The sequence below is a fragment of the Brassica oleracea genome, chromosome C3, assembly GCF_000695525.1.
Source record: "Brassica oleracea var. oleracea cultivar TO1000 chromosome C3, BOL, whole genome shotgun sequence".
NCBI classification, from domain to species: domain Eukaryota; kingdom Viridiplantae; phylum Streptophyta; class Magnoliopsida; order Brassicales; family Brassicaceae; genus Brassica; species Brassica oleracea.
Window position 1 is genome coordinate 64524393 of NC_027750.1, and position 22967 is coordinate 64547359.

The 22967-nt window shown below is 37.7% G+C and overlaps 4 protein-coding genes across 5 annotated transcripts; 2 read left to right on the forward strand and 2 right to left on the reverse strand.

Moving 5' to 3' along the window:
• The first annotated feature begins 1028 nt into the window (after nt 1-1028).
• LOC106336196 (ATP-dependent RNA helicase DBP3) lies at nt 1029-3642 on the forward strand. Its single transcript, XM_013774951.1, has 7 exons — nt 1029-1248; nt 1360-1809; nt 1890-1978; nt 2116-2215; nt 2495-2749; nt 2985-3139; nt 3236-3642. The coding sequence occupies exons 1-7, from the start codon at nt 1093-1095 to the stop codon at nt 3516-3518; spliced, it is 1488 nt and encodes a 495-aa protein (XP_013630405.1). The 5' UTR covers nt 1029-1092; the 3' UTR covers nt 3519-3642.
• A 981-nt stretch (nt 3643-4623) lies between these two features.
• LOC106336197 (arabinogalactan peptide 21-like) lies at nt 4624-5084 on the reverse strand. The gene has a single exon (XM_013774952.1). It carries the CDS (start codon nt 4980-4982, stop codon nt 4806-4808), a length of 177 nt encoding a protein of 58 aa, XP_013630406.1. The 5' UTR covers nt 4983-5084; the 3' UTR covers nt 4624-4805.
• A 5932-nt stretch (nt 5085-11016) lies between these two features.
• On the forward strand, nt 11017-12740 carry LOC106331684. 2 transcript variants are annotated; one of them, XM_013770085.1, is made up of 6 exons: nt 11017-11240; nt 11416-11470; nt 11655-11885; nt 11970-12240; nt 12315-12392; nt 12494-12740. In XM_013770085.1, the coding sequence occupies exons 3-6, from the start codon at nt 11674-11676 to the stop codon at nt 12542-12544; spliced, it is 612 nt and encodes a 203-aa protein (XP_013625539.1). In that variant the 5' UTR covers nt 11017-11240; nt 11416-11470; nt 11655-11673; the 3' UTR covers nt 12545-12740. The 2 variants fall into 2 exon arrangements, with proteins under 2 accessions (XP_013625539.1, XP_013625540.1); XM_013770086.1 differs by having other exon boundaries at nt 11021-11240; nt 11665-11885.
• A 113-nt stretch (nt 12741-12853) lies between these two features.
• LOC106331241 (calpain-type cysteine protease DEK1-like) lies at nt 12854-22454 on the reverse strand. The gene is given in 39 exon segments (XM_013769552.1): nt 12854-13232; nt 13308-13730; nt 13792-13960; nt 13963-14040; nt 14110-14407; nt 14409-14614; nt 14702-14830; nt 14961-15110; nt 15187-15309; nt 15311-15353; nt 15355-15513; nt 15578-15897; nt 15970-16267; nt 16362-16477; nt 16559-16936; nt 17059-17130; nt 17231-17393; nt 17534-17625; nt 17723-17793; nt 17891-18056; nt 18144-18255; nt 18346-18496; nt 18591-18864; nt 18955-19111; nt 19209-19267; nt 19341-19429; nt 19432-19450; nt 19580-19744; nt 19746-19897; nt 19900-20396; nt 20398-20538; nt 20633-20750; nt 20810-20937; nt 21214-21340; nt 21451-21633; nt 21798-21844; nt 21846-22028; nt 22160-22275; nt 22358-22454. Coding segments are annotated over 37 exon segments (6030 nt in total). The 5' UTR covers nt 22261-22275; nt 22358-22454; the 3' UTR covers nt 12854-13232; nt 13308-13434.
• Between the last annotated feature and the right edge of the window lie 513 nt (nt 22455-22967).

Sequence of the window (22967 nt, forward strand, 5' to 3'; positions counted from 1 at the left end):
TAAATAGTATAATATATTTTTTAAACAAATGGCTAGAAAATTGAAGGAGAGGGCATCATTATCGGTGATTCTTAATGGAATTGCTTAGTAACAATGACCAAAAAATAAATCAAAATTAGGGAAAAAGTTAAGGACGTGGGTTAATTAAGAATTTTTCGTCGACGTCCTTAAGGGGCACGTGGCGTAATGAAATCGCTAGCTCAGGTAACGGTCTTGAAGATTTCGCATCGATGATTCGGTGAACGGCGTTGACGATGATGATGACTAATGCTACTGGACCGGACACGAATCCGATGAGGAGGAGATATCGGAGCACCACCGCCTAATCCGTACCGGTCGTCGTGCCGCCTGATCCCTTCATCGCTTCCACTCCAACACTCTCCACCAATCATCTCCTCATACTAAATCCATCTCCGACGCCGACGGTGGACTTGTCGTCTACCCAACTTACGGTCGTCGTCGCCATCGTGTCTTCCTCAATCCTTTTTTCTTGTTTCAAAATTTTACAAAATGTCCTACCAATAATTATCATTTTGCTTAAAGTCTCTTAACATTGTCCTTAACTTACCAATAATAATAAAAAAATCTAAAGACTCAAATAAAAGTACTACCAATAATCTTGCTCTTATAGTTTTTCTTTTCAATGACGGCGAGAGCTAAAGAGTGTAATTCACAATCTAAACTCTTTAGAGCATCCCCGACAATAAATTTATGGGAGGATTCACACAGATTCCCAAAAAGAAAAAAATATTAAAATAATGTACAGTGATGAATCCGTCTCTCCCCAGTTCTCTCCAGTGAATCTGCGTCCCGCGAGTTCATCACTATTTCGCGGGTTCCACGACACGTGACGATCCGTGATTGGTTTAATTTTTTATTTTTTTTAAATCAAATAAAAAAAATAATAATAAAAAATTAAAAACTTAACGGGGATGCTCTTAGCAGGGGGTTTAGGGTTCTCCTCCCTCGCAATACATCGGCCGCTTCTAAAGTTCTGATTTTTTATTATTATTTTTAAAATAAGATATAAAAAAGGGGATTTTAAACCTAAAGCCCGAGAAAGAAGCAAAACGGCCGCCTGAGAGAGCAGTAATGGCGAAAGGCGACGATGCTTTGGCGAGGAAGAAGAACAAATCCAACCGTAAGAAGATGAATCGCAAGAACGATTCCGCCACCGTATCCACTCGCATCGCCGCAATCATCGCCGCCAAGAAGCGCCGCCAGACTGGCAAACGCAGCATGTGTCAGGTCTAATCAAAATCGAAAAATGGAAGTTTTATTAGATCAAAGTTCCCTAGGGAGTGTGTCTAGTGAATCTGTTTCGTTACTTTGACTGTATGTGTTTCTATTGAATAATAGGGAATGTGTTTTAGCCTTCCTACACCTGAAGATCCATTCAATGAGAAGCTGGGTAAAGTGGACATTGCCAAAAAGAAAAAGAAAAAAGCCAAGACTAGAGATGCTCTTTCAGTGAATAAATCTCTTAGACAAGCCAAGAAACCATCTCGAGTGTCCATTGGCGGTCCACCTAAGTTTCTGATGCTGTGCCTGAGCGATATAGAGAGCTCCTTTTATCAGCTTGAGAAGCCTTTGTTCACTAGCACTTGGGGGATTGAGTTCTGGAAATCTTTTCATTCTGGTAAACATGTTGTTGAGACTAGTGGAACATCTTCCACCCTTGAACAAATCGCATGGATCGTTTCAACTGCCACTGATGCTATTTCTACACGGGATAAAGACGAGGAGAATCCACTAAGCAACAGCCCTTTTCTCTTGTATCTCGTACCATCTCAGTCCAAAGCCGCTCAGGTTAGCACCACTTGTGTCTGTCAGCTGTTTTTATTTAGCAACATTCTTATGGACCTTTTGTTTATTGTCATGATGCTTAGGTTCGATCGGTTTGCAAGGCACTGAAACGTCTAGGAGTTCATGCAGTGAGCTTACACAATGGAGCGGAACTAGATCATCAGATTTCTGGGTACATCTTACCAATCCATTATATTTCTCTTTCTCGTTTTACACAGATTACAGGCTGTTGCTAGTTTGCTACATGAAGATCCATCTTCTTTTTTTTCCCTCTAATTCTGACAAGCTGTTTTTTTTTTTGAGCTGTAGATTAAAAAGCTTAGAACCTGAATTTCTAGTTTCCACACCTGAGAGACTTTTGGAGATTGTTGCCCTCAAGGGAGTTGATATATCGGGGGTTTCGTTGCTGGTATGCTCCTGTTTCCTGTTTAGTTATGTACTGCTTCAGTTTCTTGTTATGAATGATGATTGTTAGTTTTATTCCTTTTGAGCTTTCAATGTTATACCATCAACCAGTTCTATCTGCTGCCTGCGTTGAATTGAGTTTCTTATAGGTTCTAAATATCTTATGTTTATGGGATCGAATAGTCTCTCTCTAACTCCCATGTAGCATGCTATGTAGCTCTTCATCCTGTATACAAGAGTTTTTTTCCAACACACTGCTAACTGAAATCTCATATCTACACAGGTCATTGATGAACTAGGTTCACTTTGCGCCAGTGGTTATCTAGATGCGGTGAAATCCATTAAGCAGGCCATTTCCAGCGAGCACCGATCAATAGTTTTCAACGACAGTTTTAGTGCTTCCTATATTCCAGCAATCCAGAGTCTTTTGGGGAGATCAGTTAACAGACTTTCCCTCAGTGATTCTGTAGCCAGCCAAGCCTCTTGTATTATCCAGACTGTAAATGTCTGCGCCTCGGAGAAAAAAAAGCTGCAAAAGGTACGCTAATTGGTACATTATTTTTTTTAATCTATAAACAACGTTTGCTCATGTTTAGACTTTTCTATTTACGTTAGCGAGATAAGCCTTGTATTTTGAGCAGCAATAAACACATTGTCATCCATCAATTTGTTGCATTTTTTATTTGGCTGTCATATACTTTACTTAGGAACTGTCCACTGAAACCAAAAAGCAAACACTGAAACCAAAAAGCAAACGTTTGATATTTTATCAGTTCTCAGAGGTTCTGGATTCAGCATCTTCAAGGGGAATATACATTGTTGCAAAGGAGGAAAGTTTCAGAAAGTTGACAGCTCTACTTAAGCTCAAGGGTCTCACTGTTGTAATATTCAACAGTGAGTCTACAATTATCCCAGCAATCACAAAGAGGTAAAGGGAACTTCTCTCAACTTTTGGTGTATTATTTATAAAAGACCATTAGCTCCTTGTTGTTCTTACAGTTTGTCCTCTTTATGGCTTCGGTAGGGGAGGACAGTTGGCATATTTGATTGATATAGAACAGTTTGATTCAACCGAAATGAAGAACTTTGAAACCGTTCTACTTCCAGATTTTGTTCCATCGTTCCAAACATACGTTGAGATACTGACAAGTATGGCTAGAGACAGTGTTCGCGGTGTGCTACACAGCTTTGTAACAGAAGAGGAGGATGTGTCTGGTCTGGCTGGTTCATTGGTGAATGTTCTCGAGGATTGTGGCCAGTGCGTGCCTGACTCTTGGAGGAATCTGTCTGCTTCTATGTCTGATTGATTACAATTGTTGTTTCCCAATACTCTTTTAAGTTACAATGGTTTTTGCTTACTGAAAGCTTTAGCTGCAGAAAACTTGGGTTAAAGTGATTTAATTTTGAGTATTGAGGTTTTTTTTTTCCTTACTGATATCTGTCTTATCTGATTGCAATCATATGGTTAAAGTGGAGTTTGCGTCAAGTTGTTCAGTAAGAGACTTAATGGGCCCAGACTGTTGTGCGAGTTGTAGAAGATTCTGACAGCAGTCTAGGTTCTCTAGACTCGAGAGTCTCTCTTACTCTTCCTCGGTACTTTCTTGCGGGTATTTTGTTGCAAGTTCCTCTGGTGTTAATAAGAGACCTCTAGATTATTGTACGTAGCTGCTCCTGTTTTAAATCTTGCTTCGTGAAGCAGTTAATCAGTGTCTATCTTTAATCATTGAACTTATGATTATCAGGACATAAACGAACTGATATAGAGAGCTTATTTGGACAATGTTAGCGGCGGCCAGTTACAAAGACGTTTGTTTTTTGTGTCCATGTAAAGGTAATGGGAACTTAAATGCTACAGTATGGTCTCTTCTATGCACCACATGGCTTTAACAGATTCTTGTCGGGAACATCCCACGTACCCAATCTTTATCCCTTTAGGGTTAGTCTATTATGTATATACAGAGTAGAGGTTAATCTACTATATGCGAAAAGAAATTAGAGATTAGCGAGTGGGTGGTTTGTTTTGGGTTCCTATGTATGTTTTAAACACTTAAATCTCAAGGGAGATTGCTTCACGTATTACATGTCCTTTTTTTATTGCAAATAAAGTTGTCTAGTTTTCAAGTGATTATCATTTATTGTGGGGTCATCTTTAGCTTTCTTTCGGTGGTGAGTCACATGGAAACTCATGTTGCCTTAAGGCACCGTAACACCATGGTAATGATAATGATGTCGCATCCTAGTGCCTCCACACATCCTTCCAAATACAGCTCATCGCATGATTGGTTCCACAGGCTCTTAGACAATTCCAAAGTATCCCTTCTGTCTTATTGATCTTTCGTGTGAACCCAAATCAATGAATTTGATATTTTGTAACTTCAATTAACAAGCTACGATGGATTTGTGGACATATAGTAAGATAAACGAGTCCATAAAACAGTGAAGAATTTTGATACATACAAGCAGATAGAAACAGATGGTTACATTAAGAATAATACAACACTCTATAACAATATAATCAAATCACACGCAAACTCATTAACAAAAACAATAAAAATAATGAGCCAAAAAAAGAATGATAAATGTGTGTTTTTGGCTCAAAAGAGAAGACCAGATGCCAAAGCAACAACGGATGCAAACAATGCTGGTACGAACATGGCAGCATCAGAAGTTGGACTTGGAGCGGGAGCTTCTACGGTGGCGGCAGCTGCTTGTCCTACAGCTGAGAAAGCCACTGCAACGACCATGAAAACGACCATCATCTTCATTGCCATTGCTTATGTTTGATGTTTGAAGAAGAACAAGAATTTATAAGAGAGATTTTGTTTTTCTTATGTGAGTATTGTGTTGTGTTATGATGATAATAGTTTGTGGGGATGGTGTTGTCTATTTATACAACAATTGAATGAGAATTTCACAGCTGGCAAATTGGCTGTATCTTGGCCCAAACGGCCGAACCACACTCTTTCTCACCCACTATCCTTTTTTTCTTTCCAACCTCACAATTGTATTTAAAAATACTTTTACTTTAATTTTTTTTTATTAATAATAAATTTGTGTGTTCATTCACATGAGTAGAGTTCAAAAGAAAACAAGTTACATTAATTAGTTTTTTTCCTTTTTTTTCTAATAACTTTTGCTTTAAGAAAACTAAGAAAATAAAAGTTACATTTATAATACTAGAGGTTTACAATTTCTAGAAATTGTAAGAAGTAAAATATTTTATTGTCACACAAACGCATTTTTATTTTAAATTATACTAGCATGTTTGCTGCAGAATAATCTTCATTGATAGTACTATATATTTTGGGGAATACTTCTTTAAGAATCACTTTGTAATGTTTTTAATTTCATTAAAGGTTCAGGTAGCCGTTTTAAGTGTTCTCTTGAAATTAGGGAAGGCTTGTATCAACTTTCACACCAAACTGTGAAAATGACCAGCAACCCTACAAAAAAAAAGAATTAATATTTTATGACTGTTTATTCTGTTTTATTTTATTTTTGTCTTTGATGACTGAGTACCTTATTACAAATAGTATATTCATTGAAGAAGAAAAAAAGTTCAAACTGACCAAAGAGGAAGAATGATAAATAGCTAGCTGGAAACATACGAAACAAACAACTATGCATAGTCATATGCTCAAGGCTGGACTGTCTTTGTTGACCATAACAGACGAAGTCTTTGCCGCCGTTTTAATTTTTGTAGCATTTCGAATTTAAAACGAGTTATTATATATCTTTTATTTTTCTATGAGTGTTTTCGATTTCACTAATTATGTATATTCTCCTTAATGAGTTATCACTAACGGTTGAAGTTTAAAATCAGCAAATAGTTTAAGGAGTTGTTTAAACAAGGCCGCAAGAGAAAGTGAGATTCAAATATTCATATGTTTTTTTTTTTTTTTTGATAAATTCATATGTTATTTCTTAAAATAAGAAGTGATTCTGACGATGGACCAATGCATAATGCGTTCCAAGTTGGAACATTTTTACTTTGAAATGTAATGGACCGTTGGTGGGATTCAAATCTAGTTACTTTCTCCTGAAATCTGTTTATAAAATATTTGTTTGCCTCTTTTTGATGTTTCTTATTAAGTATTATTTTAATATTTTTTTCTTGATACAAAAAAATGTTATTTTAAAATTTTAATAAAACTTTCAACTTAATATTAATTACAAATGCATTAATTTTACAAATAATTTCATTTATCTGAAATACTATTAGAAGAATATGTGTAATTAATAGAAAATTAAATTCATTTTAATCATTTTCTTAGTGTGCTTAAAAATGTCAAAATGATATTTTTTAAAAAACGGATGGAATATAATATAAATAATAATGGCTGAACAGAATATAAACAAATATCCCTTTGGAAATTTTTAAAAAACTATTTAATTATTTTTTTGTATTTTAGTAGTTTTAAAACCCCAACAGAAGTCCTCTAACAAAATACTGTAGGTTCGTGCTGAATTTTTCTTTGCTAAGAATCTTTTGAAATCTAGACACTGAAAATTGAAATATGCGAATGATATACAGTTTTGTCAGTTTTAGATTATATAAAAAATATGGTCCTCGAAAATAAAATTAAATAAAATATAGAGAATTTAGGCGCTATACACACCAGAATCGGAGAAATTTGCAGAATACCTCCGACACTATTACTTTTTTTTAATACCGAAACACCCCTATACCACCTCAACTTCCATATCACGTACTTTAAATTTCTGTCGGAGCCTACACCCTAAGACCATATTCTACACGACATGCGCTGGACCTCACAAGTACTCATAATTATACCTAGGGAAAATGAAAAGACATGAATTACATTTAACAGGTCTCTCCGGTTAAAAGTCACCATCTTTTTTTGTTTTTTTTTCCACAAACTCTTCAATCTCAATTCATTCGTCTTTATTGTTCTCTCATTTTACAGTGAAACAAAAATTGGGTCTTAGAGTGTAGACATGGAAAATCTTTGACTACCAAAGCTCATGTTTGCTGCTGGTGAAGAACCCAACGGTGAGACGGTTAATACGTACCACAAACCGAAGAGAATCGAAACCATACTTGAAGCTTTAGATCCAGAGGAGACTCAACTTGTGTTCCATAGGTTGAACCGGTCGTGTTGATTAACTCAAGACTCCGAGTCAGAGTCTGATTGCAACGATTTGCAAGCTGACGAAGAAGAAGAGCCAGATGTTTCTAAACCAATCCCACTTCTACAAGTAGTTCGATATTGCATAAACCCAACACACATTTAAAGCCTTGGATGAAGAAGTTAAGGCTTGTAAATGTATAATAACGACTAATATTTTTTGTAAATGTAAATAAAGATCTTACCAGCATCAATGTTCAAAATTGGTTAACTACTTCTGATGTTAATCTTTATGTTACATTAGCCGATACCCTTAGAACGCCAGAGTTACTAAATGATGGATCACCTATCGTATCTAGTTACCGCTAAATATTGTGTTAGGTGAAGTTTCTAAATGGATGAACGTAACAGAAAATAGCTGTAGCAGAAATAATAAACTGTTACTATCGCTAGTTATTTAATTTGCTCCATGTTGTCGTGTTAAAAGCTAACAAATGAAAGATATTATGAATGGTAACTGATACAATAAGTAATTACGGCTAATAATTATCTTGTGTAGTAGTCACCAAATGTAATGAATTCTCCTGCATTATCCTGCTTGTAACCACTATTTTAAAAAGTGTGAATTGATTTGATTGTTTGTGTTCGCATACTGAGATGATATCCATGATTGAGGATACAACACACTCCCCAGATGACCTGATTTGGGATGACAAAGGTGAAGATGATACTGTTGTCAAACTTGTCTGACTAATACATGAAGGCACATATTCAAAAAACAATGTTTGTTGGAGGCCTCAGTGCTGCTGTTCAGGCCCGTATGAGAGCAGAGAAGAAGCAGAAATCAAAGAGGCCAAAGAGAAGAATGAAAGAGAGAGCCAGCCGGTTTTCAAAATTTAACGTATTTTATTAGTACTCGTAACTGCTATAGACACTTTTATATATGCATCAGAATTGTTAACTTGTAACAAATATCTTACAAATATTCACAAGTTTCAATAATCCTTAATCTGAAATCTATACTCTCTCAAATTTATATGTCAATTTTTACATTAGCATGGTAAAGTTGCGTTGTAGCAGCTAACAATGAATATACATATATTTACACGTCCCGAAGTCACATGGTTAAGATTATTGTTACCCCTTAAAGTATTGTCTTAGCAACTAAGGTTCCACTTGAAGCTTGGATAACATTATAGTTATCTCTCCTCTGGAATAGGTAACAAGCAACCATATCTTGGGGATAGTCACCATTAACCAATGAGAGATCAAGCTTGTTACAAACAGATTTTTTTCGGATTTCTTTTACATTTTCGGGTGCACCTTAAACAATTACCTAACAAAATGAGTGAAAGAGAAACATAATAGCTGCAAATCTATTTTTCTAAAAGAAACCTAGGATTGAACTTCAGATCACACCGACTCAAATCGTAATTGTTATAGGCATTATTATTACTAACCTTATATTTATTAACTGCTATGTATCTTATTAACCCTCAACCTTACTAATGATTCATTTACCATTAAGTGATTCTTTCTAATGTAGGAAGGATATATGTTTTGTTATAAACACTAATTCATTTATTAGATGTTTAGACCAACTAGTAACCGTTAAAGGCGACTACTATATTTGATATTATTTTAGAAAATATCTTGCTGGATTTATATATTGAAAAACGTGAATAAATGAACACCAATTTTTTATGGGACAGAGAAAAAGCTATTCACAGTAGCTACGTTATTATATACACAAGTGAAACTTTAATATTTTCTACTTCTCACCGTACACAGTAACAATTTGATATTTGTACAGATGGTGTGAATTTTTCTTGTGCAAATGAGCGTGCAGACCAACATAAACATGTGGCTAAGAAGAAAGTACAAGCAGACTTGTTCTAACAGTAACCTATAATCCTAGAAACATTATTCTATGAATATATAATTGATTAATTTAATAGGCAACATGTATTAGTTAAAGGCAAAATCGGAATGAAACAGACAAATATGAACAGAAAAATGGAGTTTATAGGCGCGTGAGGTAGATTGCTAATTTTTTCTTATTAGTGGTATATCTAGCAAATTGTCTCTCAAATATATAACTTGAAACTCATTGGACCTGATACAGAGTAGCAGCCCAATATATATCTATATATTTATATTTACAATTAGCTTTACATCAATAATTTGAATGTTTAAGAAAAGAGAGACCAGTGTTAAAAAAAAAGAGAGACAGAACAAACAATTCAGGTAATAAATTATTTTTTTCTTACATGATTCTTTTTTTTTTTTTTTTGATAATTCAGGGGTTCCCCGTTTCGTGGATCATTCCCCTGGATCCGGTCAGGCAGCGGTCCACTTCACCCGGGAGGGCTTTACCTGGGCTGGATCGAACCCAGTACCGCTTTGGTGTCCAAAAGAGACAGGGTAGTTTCCGCATGGAAGGGAATCGAACCCGGATGATAGTTGCTACCACAGATCTGTCCTCTCACTTGGACTACCTCGTCCGGACTTCTTACATGATTCTTACAAAAATATTTAAACGTTGTATACAGGCTTGAGTGAAATTATAAAGTAAAATATGACAATTGCTCTACTTTGCGCTATTTTTTGTCAAACAGGCAAAAGATACAAAAAAATATATTCACTCTCATTTACGTTCAAAGTGTAATTTTTATTTTGTTTTTTCTGGTTTCACATTTATATTTTCCCTTTTTTTTATCGTGGAGGAATTGAGAATAATATAAAATATTGTAAATATTATATTTCTCTCTCTCTTTTATTCTAACTTTTTATCCCACCTTTCTTCTAATTTACTCCATATTACTCTGTTTTTTTTTTTTATCACATTTTAAAAATTGCACCAGCACTCTGTTTTATTTACTCTAACATTTCTCCAATCACTTTAAAAGTAAAATGGTAAAAAAAGTTTATCGCTCGTCACTTGCCATCCAATCAAGTAAAAAAAATAAAAAAACAAAAATAAAATGATTTATTCTCATCATCGTTCAGTTCGTCGAGAATATTTCTTCTTCTTTATCTCAGTAGATATCTTTTATTTTTTATATTATTTTTATCATATAAACACGTGTATAAGTTATTGGTATATCATATCATTACGTCGATATCAACACAATAACTCTCATTCTATCTTTTTTGTGAATTTTAAACATACAAACATAGAATTAGATTTTTCTTATTATTTTCATTTACTTTAATATATTACCAATCATATTTTTTTGTCTTTTATTCTATTTTATTCTACTTATCACCTTTTTTTCATTTTTTTATTTTTATTTATTGTCAATTACTCTTAACTTTTACCGATCACACGTAAAATGTTAATGAAATGGATATTAGAGGCCAGAAGAGAGAAAGATCTGGGAAGGCCTATCTTAGCCCAAGTTTAAATATATTTTTCATTTTCTGAAAACACTTCAATATAACCCAAGTCGTAGCTTTGGCACGTGAATACCACTGCTATGGAAGATTAAAGGGATTGTCTGGAACTAGCGCGTGGTTCGAAATCTTGACTGTCTTAACGTGTAACGTGTTCCCGTCAAAATAACACACGTGTCATAATTTCATTTGCTACTATCCATAACAAAACAGGCTAAAGTCTTTTTAACTTCTAGAAGTCCATCTCACCGTACGTTTCATATCCGACGGCTGTAATTAATAAATCGAACAATTAAAATGAGCAAAATAGCCAAAAGGTGAGTGAGCGTACAAGAGAGGTTAAGCAGTTTCTTTTCCTGTGTGTAAAGAAGATAGAGAAGAAGACCTGTAGAGAGCAAAATAGAAGACAGTGTTAAATCTACACTCTTCCTTGGTGGAGTTTGAATCTAATCTTCTGAGAAAAAAAAAGATCAAAACTTTAATTTTATTTCTCTCTGTTTTACCAAAAAGTTCCTGTCTTTGGTTTCATGAAGCTTCACTCTTGTAAGTGTTCTCTATGCAATTTTCTCTGTATTTATAATGGTTGATTTGAGTTTTATAAATTTGAAAAATGGATCCTTCTTATGCTGTTAATACTCTTTATTCCATTTATAGAATCTATAATTTGAAGAATAGATCCTAATTTTCTTATACTGTTTTGGATATTGCTGCTTTGTAGAGTGATTCTGGTATTGTGGAAGCTAAACCGCTGAGTTTAAGTTGCAGATCTTGAGGTTAGTGAGTCTTTTATTTTGTACTGATTAGTTCAGATTAGTCTTCTTATCTCTGGTGTGCATTTAATCTTATAGAAAGGCTGGAACTTTCTTAGTGTTGTTGTGATCTTTTTTGTTGTTGTCTATTGTCTGGAAGAATGTTTTAATGTGTGAGAGTATGTCTCTTTGTTTGGTTTTGTGTAAGGTTCTTAAAGTATTTTCTAATGGAAGAAGTGAAAGGACAAAGAGGAAATGGAACCACTGATGCAGATTTTGTGCTGCAATGGGGGGAGAGAAAAAGAGTTAGATGCATGAAAGTGAAGAAAGATCAAAGCCGCAAGTCATCTGATTGTTTGTCTAATAAGCGCAAACTCATTTCTCGTGCTGTCTCTTCTGACAGAGGCTCCCCTTCTCGTCATCTTAACCGTCCAAACAAGTAAAGTTTGATTCAGTGCTTGTGTTCTCTCTTTGAGTGATTTGTTTCTTTAAGCTTTTTGATGTTTTGTCTCTTGGGTGATAGGGTTGTAGAGTCTCCAGGTAATGTGAGGAGATCGTTTGTGGCGTCACCTGAGAAGGAAGATAGGTACTACACAACGAGAGGTTCAATGGGTGTAGATGAGAGTGGGAAGATTATAAAGGAACCTGTGAAGGAAACCAAGAAGCATGTGTGGCCAAAGTTGTTTATAACTTTGTCAAACAAAGAGAAGGAAGAAGATTTCTTGGCTATGAAAGGGTGCAAGCTTCCTCAAAGACCCAAGAAACGAGCCAAATTGGTTCAGAAGACTTTGCTTGTGAGTCCCCTTCATCACTTGTGTTTCTCATTGTGATCCAACTCTCATGGGTATTGTTGTAATGTTTTATGTAGCTGGTGAGTCCAGGTACTTGGCTATCAGATCTTTGCAAAGAGAGGTATGAAGTAAGAGAGAAGAAGACTTCAAAGAAGGTATCTGATCTTGTCTCTTTCTGCAATTAAGCATGTGAGAACACTTAGTTTCTTTGTGGATGCAAAGATGATGTGATTGATAATCTCATGTTCTTATGAAGCGACCAAGAGGATTGAAGGCAATGGGGAGCATGGAGAGCGATTCAGAGTAAGGAACAGTTGAGTTTAAGAAACATTCAGGATTTTGGTGAAGGCTAGAAGGGAGTAGACAACGCACTAGAATCTGTTTTGTTTCTTTCATTACAGGTCAACAACTATGAGGCACTTGTATTTTTTCCTGAATGTTTTGCTTTTGAAGCTAATCTACAAGTCTTTCCTAATCAAAATCTTTTTTTCTCAACCTTGTTATTGACTTAATAACTTGTTGAACTGCATTATGATATTGCATGCGTACAGAGCTAAATGATGAGAAGTGGTTCTTGAATATGGATGAGTAGAAGTGTAAAGAGAATCCAAAAACAGATCAAGAAAGAGAGCTTATATATTAGAGTGGAAATGAAATCTGCACACAGATTAGTGTCTGAATATTACAACACACCAACCAAAACTGCAGCTACCGCTACCTAAGTACCAACTCATTTACCTAACGAGTCACAAGTCTCCTAATTCCCTTGTTGTTTTCCCAATTACAAACTAGTTATTCTACACTTTTAAAAATCTGTACTTGTCACAATATCTACATATGTGCATTTGATTCCAACGATTCAGATGGGATGCTGGTGAGCCATGCCTTCAAAGTGCTGTCTCCAGTGAAATTTGTTTTGTAAGCAGATCACTAAAACATGACATTTCAAAGACCTCCAAGCTTCACCAGAAAATGGCCAGCTATCAGATCAGATGCTGTTGACCAAAGAATCAAGTCTTAATGAGGGGAATAGTGATTTGATATAACCAGAGAAAGGATAAGCAATTTACCTCCTCTATTGTTGCGCTGTGCGGGCAAACAAGTCTTTACCATTGAGAAATGAACTGTCTGGTTCCTTGAACAACACAAGCACTTAGGACAAAGAAGCAGAGAGCCATCTGCCTACAATAAAAGAAACTACAAAGCTTCAAGGACAACGGAGGCTCTCGTGAAGACTGAAAGAACAAAAGGTGCTTCTTCCCCTGGGTGTATAGTGGTCGGGACAATAGTATAACCCTTGGGATCAGGATCAAGAACCATCTCGCATGATATCTCACGGGAGTTCACATAGTCTGTTCCTCCAACAGATTCATGAAGAAATATGTTGTACGAAGGACGATGGCCACGAGTTTTAAGAATCCTCATTCCAATATAGAACAACTGCGAATCATGGCTTGATTGGTAGTTACGAAACCCACGTGTTGTCCTTGAGAGAATGAGATTCAGTTGTTCAGAGGATAGTGATTACATAAGAGAAGTTAATCAAGAAACAGTATGTATGTACCTGAGTTAAGGTGATGAAAACATGAATTGGCAGAGATGCATCAGAACCAGTAGCCCTCAGCAGGAACTGCGGATTTTGATGCCATGAGCTATAGTCTTGGCAGCCACCGGCACTGCAGTTTCTCCACTGGCCATCGACTGAATAACGCATCTCTCGAGGGTGTATACCCGACAAACATAAACAGATCTGAAATGAATCTGGAAGTCTTGCCAAGACATCCAGAATATACCCTCGTTTGACTGTTGAACGCGCATGATCAGTACGCAAACATACTTCAATGCAAAAGGATAAGTGACAAGAGAAAGAACCTGTAGAACATGCTTCAACTTGTGCTTCATCCTATCACTCCGCTCCGGGGATGAGTCTGACCATGGACCATTCCACTCAACTTCATTGGCCCATGGATTTCTGATCTGAACAAGTCTGTGCCCATCGACCTCTCTCACCTGTAAGACGGAGTAAGCATGGCCTTGCACAATGCCACTTGAAGATACATGAACATCAGATCCTGATGGACTTCCAGCACCAAGTAAGAACCCCTCTTGTTTAAAGCGTAACAGTTGAGACCATAATCTACCACTTGCAAGATCGATTTGTGCTTGAGCACTCCTCACCAGCACCTCCAGTTAGGTCAACAAGAGCGTCCTGGACCAGTCCTCCCTCCAGTGCCTCGTACGAACCATGGAGCTTGGCGTATGCTTTCTCCACTATGGAGACCCAGAGTTCATTCAGTCTTTTGCTAGTAGCAAAGGCTGGTTTACCAGGTGATTCACATGGAATCCAGTCATCGATAACAACGGGAACCCACTCACCCTGCAAGTTGAAAGAAAATTAATCTTGAAACCTCTGACTGTAACGAGAGCAATGTAGCACAATGAAAGAAAAGTTTGAAATAACAACCTGAATACAAAAGCGAACAGTGTAGATTCCTTCCTCGTTGTATTCAGGAGTAATGATCACTTCAGATATTTGTGAAACCTCTGTCAAAACTGCAACTGCGCTTAAAAACCAACAATCTCCCAAACGCCCCTATAGAACAAGCCAAACCAATCATACGAATAAGTGCATGCCCATCATTGGGAATCAAATGCGTAAAAGAAGAAAAACATGGTCAAGAATAATATCTTGTGCATCAGAAGAAGGTGTCACATTAAGAAGGTTTCCTGTATCTTCTAGCAAACGAATCGACACTAAGTACAAAATCCCGACCTGATCTTCTTTTCCTCCCACTGGAACACTGTCCATCCCAATCAACATCATCCCTATCATAGAGATCAACATCGGCAGGATCACTATCCCAACCATCAGCCTAGTAGTAAAAGAGAAAGCCAACGAGAATCAGTATGAGCTTAAACATTAGCCCCCACAGCATTCAGGAAACATACTCTGGGCGGTGAATCCGTCCATTGCCAATTGTCATCAGCCAAATCAATCATGTCTAAGTCAGCGACGCCAATGGCTGCATGCAAAGAAGCGGCTTCATCTTCAGTTAAGCATTTCCCCCCCAAGGAAAACATCCATTATATGCATCTTTGACTCAACTCCATCACTATATAGTTGGCCTAACACCCAACCAAACTTCAGCGCCTTGTTCCCAAATGGCATTACCAATACTTAAAGGTAACCCAGTCTGGTAGCCATCAAACCCACCATCTAAGTAACAAGTAGCCTCCCCAGCATCAGCGTCAATAGTTATCGTCACTGTATGCCATCTGTGATGGAAACCGCAAATATATATTTATATGTATCACAAAACTGAGCAGAAAGAAGGCAAACCTTCCATCAGTTATGCTAGTTGCACCAATATACCACTCTCTGGCAACGGTTGTCTGCTTCTCACCTTTAGTGATCAACCTAAGCCCAACTAGGCCAGCTTCAATTCCTTGCTCAGAACCAGCAACCAGAATCTCCCAACATACTTGCTTTTGATATTCAGTGCCAAAAAGACATACAGGTCCGGAATCGGGTTGGATCATTGCTGTAATGGAAAAGCTAATCTTCTGACTCTGGCAGACACTTGCATCCATTTGGCCGCAATGTTTACCACTTATCATTGGTTCATCGTCAAGAACACAAACAGCCCCGGCAATTCCAGTCTGGTAATACCTTTTATTAGCTACTTCTTAAGTAAGAAAGTACAATTACAGAATACAAAACAAATGAATTACCAGTTGGGCACGTCGGTCTAGTTGAGCAGTGCGGATCCTACGAGCAATACCGCAGACTCTCTCTCTGGCAAAGGAATCCTCAAGGACAGAGTCACCCCCAACAGCACGTATAGCCGCTGCCATAGCTGATGCCTCTCTGCTACCAGCATTAGGGATAGATGGAATAAGGGAAGCTTCAATTTCCTTCCATTTGCGCTCTTCCTTCTCCAAAAGAGCTTTCCTTCTTTCTTTACCTCTCCCTTCTTCTTCACGTCTCTGCATGAGGATCTCCTCTTCCATCTCTTTCTCTCTCAGATAACTTATGTTTACCACATAGGAAAAAAGATAAGCAGCAAGTCTGAGTGTTAAGCTTCATTAAACCATATTTTAATTTAATTAAAAGAAACATGTACCTCTCTTGGATAATTTCAAAGTGTCTTCTATCTTCTGGCTTCCATTTACAGATTTTTTTGGCACTTAGGTCAGAGAACCCAATGCTATCTAAGAAGAGTCGTAAGCGCACCTCATCCTACAACAGTGTGATAATCTTGTCTTAGTAAAAAAAATAAAGGAGAATATATATAAAAAAAAGTTAAGAAACAGGACTCACCTGAACTCTCTCCGCCTTAGCTGTCAAACCTAACAGAAGCAATAAATAACCACCAAACTTGTCCCACATGTACACCCATTCTGTATCAATTGCCTCTTCCAGTGCTAAAACCTTAGCATGGGCACACATGTCTCTTCTGTAATCCACATTTGTCGGTGGATCATGACGCAATCTTTTTCTGCATTGCATTCTGTAGAAGAACGATCCAGCAACTCTTTCTTCATTCTTGAGACGATGCCTTAGTTTCATGACATCATCTCTAGGAAGCACAAAGTTCCCTGCTTTATCACGCATTGCAGATGGGTCCTCAACCAGAAGAGCTGCAGAGCTGGCAGACCTTTGGGGAGCTGAATAGGAGCCGGATAAAGCATTTCTTGTCTGTGATAAGAAAATTGCAAAAGGCGTGAGAAACTATACATCCCATAGAGCTCTATTGTATGTGAATATGGAAATAAATTTTCAGAGCGAAACACTAGGAAAAACATTAGAATGTAAAGTACTTTAGTGGCAGATCGAGAGATGGCTTGCACTACAGTATCCTTGCTAAGAAAACGTACAGCGACCTCCATCATCTGGAGACCATCAGATGGAATTAGCAAATGGATGAAAATGAATCACCAACCAATAATCTTATTCCAAGGAACAGATAGACCAAGCAACAAGAACACTAACCTCAAGAGTCAAACACGGACGAGAAACAGCAAACCCAAATGATACAACAAGGGTGATAGCTGATACAGCAGCACCAGCAAACGGAGGATATACTATCAGACTAGCAACAACACCCCACCCTTCTGCTGCCAATGCAATTCCGTAAAGGACGAGAAATGCAGCACTGAAGAAAGCCCAATCCAATCAATACAAAACAATATGAAAGCTCATCAGCTTAATCTTTTACTTCAGAGTTCAGAACAGGAAAGAAAAGAGAAAAGATTTAAGAGCATCTATGTAGAGTACTCAAGTGGCTGAACATACCTGACATTCTTTCCACAATCCGCATGAGCATCGTAGACATACACTGGTAGTACCCTTGGAGAATATACCACTATTGGTGGGGATAGAAGAACATAAGAGAAACAAAAATAGTTAACACATTGTTTAAATATATGAACAGAAGATACCACAGTTCCGTTGAACTCTTTGTGGAAGGTTAAATGAACTCACAGCTAATGCTCTTCCAGCCAGCAGAAACAGGAATGTAAAATAACCAACAGATGCTCCAGCAAATGCTTTATCTGCGAGATAAGCATGTGTGATATTGCTATATCAGTAGGCCTGTAGGGATTGTTTCACCTCTACGAAGAGTTTGAAATGAGAGATGTGAGTTCTCACCTTGAAACCACCCAACAAGGAATGCGACCAAACCCAAAAGAAAGGGCAGAAAGCAGACAGAGGATGTCTGTTTCCTGGTTAAATAGAAATTGTTTGATGCCCAAAGATGGATAACACCAATAGCTACCACTATAAGGAGAAGAACTAAGAGAAAAGATACGCCAATCTGTTACAATTGAAACACAAAAGATGAATCAGATGGATGAAGTTCAGCCAAAAACTTTGAGAATTGTGTGAGCAACTTTACACTTACCGTCCATGGTCTGATAACAATAATCACAGCTGCTATCGCACCAAAAAGAAGAACAAGACCTATAGAAACAAAAACATATACACCTCGAGATAGTATCCAACAATCGTCTTTCCTGCAAAGAACCACAAAATAATTAAGAAAAGCTATTACACTGGAACTGTGAGTTAGGTTTAATAGGCAACGAGAAGAAATAGTCATGCACCATTTAATCATCCCACAGCACAGTGAAAGTAGCGACGGAATGCATGCAAGTGGAAGCAAGGCCGCAAGAAAATCGCCCTTTGTGGGCAATCGATCATCTCTAGATTTCACAACCTCCAAATACGATGTTCCACAAAACGCCACGAGAACAACTAGAAAGCATATGAAAAGGGATATAAAAGATTTACTTAGGAAAGAAAGAAAGCACATCCATAAATAGATTAAGCAAACAGAAACACAACTTACCTGAGAATATCACCAGAGAGATAGCAGAAGAGTGGGAGAACCTATATGTCGCAAACCATGAGACTATTGGCAGAATAGCAGTAACTACTAGGGCAATTCCAGAAGCCATCGCCCAACCAAGGTATACAGAAGATGTATATGGTGACATGAAGTTATTTCCTTTGGCACTAAACAACTTGTACTTCAAATCATCCAAAGGTTTAGAAGATATGATTGCACCAAGAGCCATCACAGATCCCGCAAACACCACAAGACAAATCCAAAGAATAAACCCCTAAAATGAAAAGAAAATTTATTTATAAATAATTGTTTGACAAAGAGAGGCACTAGCCAGTAGCCACTAGACTAGAGAAAATAGACAGACCTTCATCCTCGGAAACCGTGGATCTCTTGCCTGATCCCCACATAACTGTGGAAACCAAAACTGATACCTATTATGCATCCATATGGGTACAGCAACAGAAAGGCATGCTACCATGAGGGGCATAGTCAAGGATATTCCCAAAAGTACTGAAGATTTACTGCAAAAATGAAGCAGACAGGATTTTTGTAATGAGAACAAAAGGGACCATGTGAGAAGAGTTGGTAGCAGTTCAGAAAGAACACAATCCCTAGTACCTCAAGAAAGAAAGCGATAATCCAACTGATGTGCTCAACATCCAGGCAACAAAGCCATACTGAAAATAGAGAACAGGTTGTTGATTAAGAACACATAGAACACGACAATGTACCTAACGAGACAAGCCATACCTTGCGAGATTTTGATGTCAATGCCATTTCCTCAACTTGAAGCGACCGAAGAAAAGCCATTATTGAACAGATAACAGGTGACAACAGAGCACAGAGAAACCAAATTCAAACTACAATAAAGTAACAAGCGAGTTAGCAAAGATACAAATAACCTTCAATAATGTTACGGGTAGCAATTTGCACCCCAAGAACCAGGTCCAAAAAAGAGTCAGTGACTTGAATCAGAGAGTGGAACACACCTGCTGATGACTGGAATTTATAATTGTTATGGTCTTCGGACGAAAAATGGCCACAATGATTGTTTCAAGAATAAAGACAAGACTGAAGAGGCCCCATGCTCTCTCTGGTGTGCCCGCTACATGGTGCAGAACAAGTCTGGACAGCTTAAGCCACTTTTCGAGGCCCCCGGAGCCTCAGTTCTTCTGATAGAGAAATCTGATTTGGAAGAGCATTGTCAACACTGTTTGAGTCAATGATTGTAATATCAGTGTTGTTGCGGTGATCTCTGTCTGCATCTAAACTACCCCTCTGAAGTAATGCCATTATGCTTGGATCCAATTTTTCTCCTTCAACATCACAGCAAAGTCAGGGTCCAGCCCCTTGTTTTGCAACAAATTAGTCAGTTCAAGGTCACCTTCTTTTGCTTTCTTCTTAAGCATCGAGGCTATCCTAGGACCGTTTAACTGTTCCTGAAAAGCAAGAGCCAAATTCAAATCCAAAATCTGCTGGTTTGCAGAGTTCGATGTGCTAGACTCATAGCCTTGGCTCTCAAGACCACTGCTTGAACAAACGACCATATTGCTATTCTGATCATAAGACGTTCCTGCTTCAGGCTCTTGGACCACTGAACGACATGAACCTAAGCTTGGTCTTCCACTTTCTACACTTTTGTCACTATTGATATCCTCCTGAGAGCTGCCGGTTCGAGTTAGATTGTCAGTGGTACGATTAGTTTCGTCAGTACAACCAGCATGGCCTGCATCGATACTACCACTTCTTTTAATACTTGAGCCACAACCATCTGAAGAACTTGATGAACCATTCTGCTCTTTTCTCACCTTCTCTTAGGCGGATCACTGTGCTCTGCAAGGCATCTCTTCTTGCAGCTGATGGGTCTGTTATCAATAGATGACGGGAAACAACAGCACCTGATAGAACCGATGCAACAAAAATGTAACTAATACAATGCCCTTGGTACCTGCCACAACATTACATATAACAAGTTAGATGCCTTGTCTGGAACAAACTCGAAATCTATAAATAAGTAATTAATTTTTAGCTAAGAAACAAACCAGTAGTGTATGCCAAAGCATATTAGGGAAAGTCTAGAAGCGCCAGCGACAAAAAGTGCTAGAACACGGTTTTGAAGAAGCTTAAACCCATACAAGCAAGCCCCAATATTCCAGTCTACATGGAAAAAACATTAAGCTGAGTTAAGAAATAAATTAACAGCCTGCTTCTGCTCCAAATATAAATAACAGCAGCTGATGTAATGCCTCCAAGCCAACGTGATTCCCTCGCTGTGAAACCATATAGCACCGAGTAGGCAAGGAGAACTATGAGTGATCCAAGGTACAGAAGGCCGAGATGTGAAGCCCTACAAATAGGCAACAAAGAAAATGAGAATGTTTAAAACTATTTTCAAGGGACAAAACAACTAGGCAACTATATGCAGCTGATCAGAACATTTCACCGCTCAGTAATGAACATATCAAAAGCTATAGAGAATGAAAAACCACTAGGATTACTGGCCCTGATTTGGGTTGGTTCCCTATATTCAGTAGCTTGTTGATTGCACTATTCAATAAGCAAGGGGCAAGCTAAGGAGTCAGAACATTATTGAATTTCTAGGTAAAGAGCAACAAGAACTAACCTGCTGGTTTGCCTGGGGAACAATTCATTGGGATCAGGTGGTTCTGGCAGACAAGCTACAAGGCCTATCTCTATACAATCTGAATAAGCAAATTTGTATGCCCTTCTTACATATTCGTCCACATCTCCTGTGATGATGGAAAAGACCGAGCAATTCAACAACTTATATTTGAGTGGCTGGAAGATAAAGCTCAATTAAGTAATGGTGGAAGCCATGTAAGGATTGGGAAAGCTTTACCATTAAAGACCATGCGGCAGATAAAGAGCATGTTAATCGCCAACGCAATTGCGGATACACCAAAAAAGAAACCAGAAGGAGAATATTGCTGAGGCGCATGCGCACCAGCCGTAACATAGACAGCACAAAGTTCATACGCACAGAGTAAGGCAACAGCGAGAAGGAGAAGTAAAGCTACAGCTCCTGTTTAGCCAAAAGGATAAAGTAAGAAACAAATTCAATGGTTCATTCTTGCCTAACGCAGCCTAATGATAAGTAAAGTAACGTATGTACTACCATTACGTGTCAAAAGAATGCCAAAAGAATCTTGTGAAAGAAAGTCAAGAAAGAGCTGGTTGTAAACGTACTTGAGCTTTGCCACTGTGTCCTCCACCAAAGCATGATGGAGTAGAAGCGCAGTTCCAGCCATTATAATCGCAAGTCCAATGATATGTCGATCCAATATAACAATCAGCCAACAACCCCAACCAACCAAAATTGCAATAGGGGACACCACCACAATCCAAGCAACGAGAGATAGAAAACCAGACAGTGCATCCAGCTGAGGACCTTGCAGCCATTTTCTAGCAAAGATCCAGCTGCCAAAATAAAGAAAGCATTCCCAAAATCATCAACTCAACTAACGTTCTAGGCTCAATACTAAACATAAAATCTCCATAAATAACAGAACAAAGCCTAATGTTTGCCTAAACTAAATGGTTTTTGTTACCTGTAAAGCCGCCAATTCACTGCCCACAGTATCCAAAACGAACCGGAACCGAAAACAGTGAAGAGGGTACCCGAAATTACACAAGCCATCAAGACTTCCATGGCTTCTTCTTTCACCTACAACGGCATGCAACTCAGAGATCAAAACCTCCATCAAAGGAAGGAAGCTAAAGCCTCAAGCTTTTGCACCTATTAGTACCTGTGCAGTGGCATGACGGTGAAGTCGAAGCACAAGTGATCGCTTAGGAAAGTTGAGACCTTTAAGCAAAAGGAGACATCTTGGGTAAAGGACAAGGCAAGAAACTTAACTCACTCTTGAAACAAAAAAAATTCACCCTTTTTTTTTTTTTTTTTTTGTAAAAATGTTGATTTTTTTTTATTTGAATAAAACTCAGAGCCAGAGGGTTGTTCTCAGGTTTTGGGGGGGGGAATGGATAAATAATTAGAGAAGGTAAAAAGCTCCACCCTTTTTTTTTTGTGGTCAATATTTTATGTATCTTCGTAGTTCTTTTTATATTTAGGTTAATCAATCAATACCAATACCAATCAATTTATAAGTGTAAAATTACAAATAATGTTTTAGCCAGTTTTCTTTAATTTAATGCTAGAAGCACCAAACTAGAATATCTGTATTGATTTAAAAAACGAATCTTGTGATTTGTGTGATTCATTAGTAAAATAGTTCCTAATCCCCTATATGTCATAATCACTAATTTTTTCCAATTAAGTACATTCAGGTTATACGCTCAAAGCTCATAACCAGGAAAATAAGTTGACTACCAATGTCCTTGTCACAAATTTTAAAACAT